Source organism: Oculina patagonica, unplaced genomic scaffold (assembly GCF_052425735.1).
Source record: "Oculina patagonica isolate OP01 unplaced genomic scaffold, crgOcupat unplaced32, whole genome shotgun sequence".
Taxonomy (NCBI): domain Eukaryota; kingdom Metazoa; phylum Cnidaria; class Anthozoa; order Scleractinia; family Oculinidae; genus Oculina; species Oculina patagonica.
Window position 1 is genome coordinate 173 of NW_027558168.1, and position 2,528 is coordinate 2,700.

A 2,528-nucleotide genomic window follows, 5' to 3' on the forward strand; every position below is an offset into this window, starting at 1 on the left:
TTAATCAACTCGCAGAAATTTTGCCACAAGGTGCTCACAGTAGACTTGTGAACTTCTATGATAGTTCATGAAAAAAGATACTTATGTTTTCTAGGAAGGCTCAGTTTGAATGTTGAAATTTTCTTATATTTGCTGATGTAATAGTTTGCATGTAGTACATGTATGTTCTGTTTACAGGACTCTTGATTCAGCAAGGTGCCATGGATGATATTAAAAGGTTACATTTGCATAAAAAATAAGGTGTCTGTCATTACTTTTTTATGGTATTACTTCTTGTTAATGATTGATTGACTAATTGATTGAGTGATTGATCAATTAGTTGTCTCAAAACTTGATGGGATTCCTTTTAAAATTTTTCATTTCTCTTTCGGCTTGACTTTGTTTTTCAGTCATCATCATAAGAAGAGATAGACTCATCTTGATAACGCTTTTACAGATAATTTGTCTGACGGGCCAAGCTGGATCCCAGTGCTCCTCTCCTTTTTACTGCTGGACACGAGCTCACTATTACACAACGTTACTATTATCCAGAAGATAACCGCTGGTTTATTGTTGGGGGAGATTTGGGGGACCTTGTTGGGGTAATGGATTTCTCCCAGAAAAATTCGCTGGCTGCAGACGACTGCCAAGTTAACGAAAGAGGAATCTCCATGTTCAATAACAAACTTCTAAGCGATGTAAGCCTTGTTGTTCGAGCCTCGAGTGACGAAGGTGAGCCCAAGAAAAGCAAGATGGCGATTCCTGCCCACAAGTTTGTGTTGTCGATTTGTAGTCCTGTGTTTTTCGCCATGTTTTGTGGAGAGCTGGCCGAGAAATCGGACTCTGTTGACTTGCCAGACTGCGAGTACGAGGGAGTGTTGGAAATGCTACGATACATGTACGGCGGAGAGGCGGAATTAAACGAAAACAATATGTTGGAAGTGCTGTATGTGGCAAAGAAATACATTGTAGAGTCACTTGTTGATGAATGTATGGATTTTGTCCAAAATAACTTGAATCCAGCAAACGTGTTTTGGGTTCTGTCACATGCTCAGCAATATGATGAGAAGATTCTTGTGGATCAATGCTGGGATTTGATTGACAGAGAAACTGAAGAAGCTGTGAAATCAGAGGGATTTGCGACAATTGAGAGGTCCTTACTTGAAGCAGTTGTCAAGAGAGATTCATTGACAATCAAAGAGGTAGATTTGTTCAAAGCTGTTGATCTTTGGGCTTCAATGGAATGTGAGAGGCAAGGATTGACTCCAGATGGCAATGTAAAAAGGTGCATTCTCGGAGAGGTTATTGTTAAACTCGTACGTTTTCCAGTGATGGAGGAAAAAGAGTTTGCTAGTGTTGTGCTTAACAGTGAAATACTTAAACCACAAGAAGTTGTTAACGTAAGGGAGCATTTTAATTCAGTTTTAACCACACCAGTGGGTTTCTGTGGAGACAAAAGACGTGGCACATACCAATCATGTTTTAGATTCAATGATGCTTATGAAGGTAGTCAAGTACATCCGGAGAATTGCATTCACTTCCACGTCAACAAAGACATTGTGCTCCATGGAATTCGACTTTTTGGCAGTAAAAATAATGAAATTGAAGTGATATTTTTGACTGTAGAGGAAATTCACAGTGGTCATATTGTTGTCAATAAATCTGGGAAATTCTCATCTGCTCTATTTCATAAAAAATATTTTCACTATTATGGCTATGATGTGATGTTTAATCCAGTTTATTTGAGCCAAGGATGTCGTTATTATGTTAAAGTAAAAACAAATGGTCCAAAGTCATACTCTGGGAGCTGTGGTGACAGTGAAGTGACATCACATGGTGTGACATTTTTCTTCAGAAATTATTGTTCAAATTGTTACACAAGCACTGGCTCGGGACAATTTCCAGACTTTCTTTTTAAGCTACAATGACCGTACAATGCAGTGCTTTATTGGTAGGAGCTGTGAACAGAAGCAGTGTTTAACTTATTATTTTGATCAGTTTGGCTCTTTCAAATAGTTATAGGGGATCAATAGTAGCAAACCTATAACGGATCAATGGTCGTTTCTGGGAAACTGCCCACCTACCCCTCCCTAAACCTAACATTTTGCCCAAAGAAAGAAGTCAGTGTTAATGTTAGGTTAGGGGAGGGGTAGGTGGGCAGTTTCCCAGAAACGACCATTGATCCGTTATAGGTTTCCTACATGTAGATTTGAGAGTGCTTCCAGCATAATTGTTGGCCTCATGGAAGCAGCATTTCTACCTCAGTGCCTCATTGCAGTAGCTTTTGGGTGCATTTCATGTTATGCTTAAAAAAATTTACTATTTTTAATTTACTGGTACTAGTCATTATACATGAAGTGATTGGCAGCATGTGTTTATTTCATGTACATTTCAGCCATTTTAAAACCATTATTACCATATTTACTTGAATAAGTGCCGCCCCAGATTAAGTGCCGCCCTCAAATATGTGCCGCATTTGAGACAAAAAAGTTAGTAAGCGCCGCAACTCGCATATGAAAGTGACGGGGATGCTCGTCGTCTCGCTTAGG

General features: G+C 39.2%; 1 protein-coding gene across 1 annotated transcript; it reads left to right on the top strand.

The window, feature by feature from the left end:
• Positions 1–584: 584 nt before the first annotated feature.
• LOC144640515 (BTB/POZ domain-containing protein 6-A-like) lies at positions 585–1,907 on the top strand. The gene has a single exon (XM_078499622.1). It carries the CDS (start codon positions 585–587, stop codon positions 1,905–1,907), a length of 1,323 nt encoding a protein of 440 aa, XP_078355748.1.
• The last annotated feature ends 621 nt before the right edge of the window (positions 1,908–2,528 follow it).

Bases quoted from the DNA above. Each gene is read 5' to 3' on its own strand.
- LOC144640515 (XM_078499622.1), top strand. From the start codon at position 585: ATGGATTTCTCCCAGAAAAATTCGCTGGCTGCAGACGACTGCCAAGTT.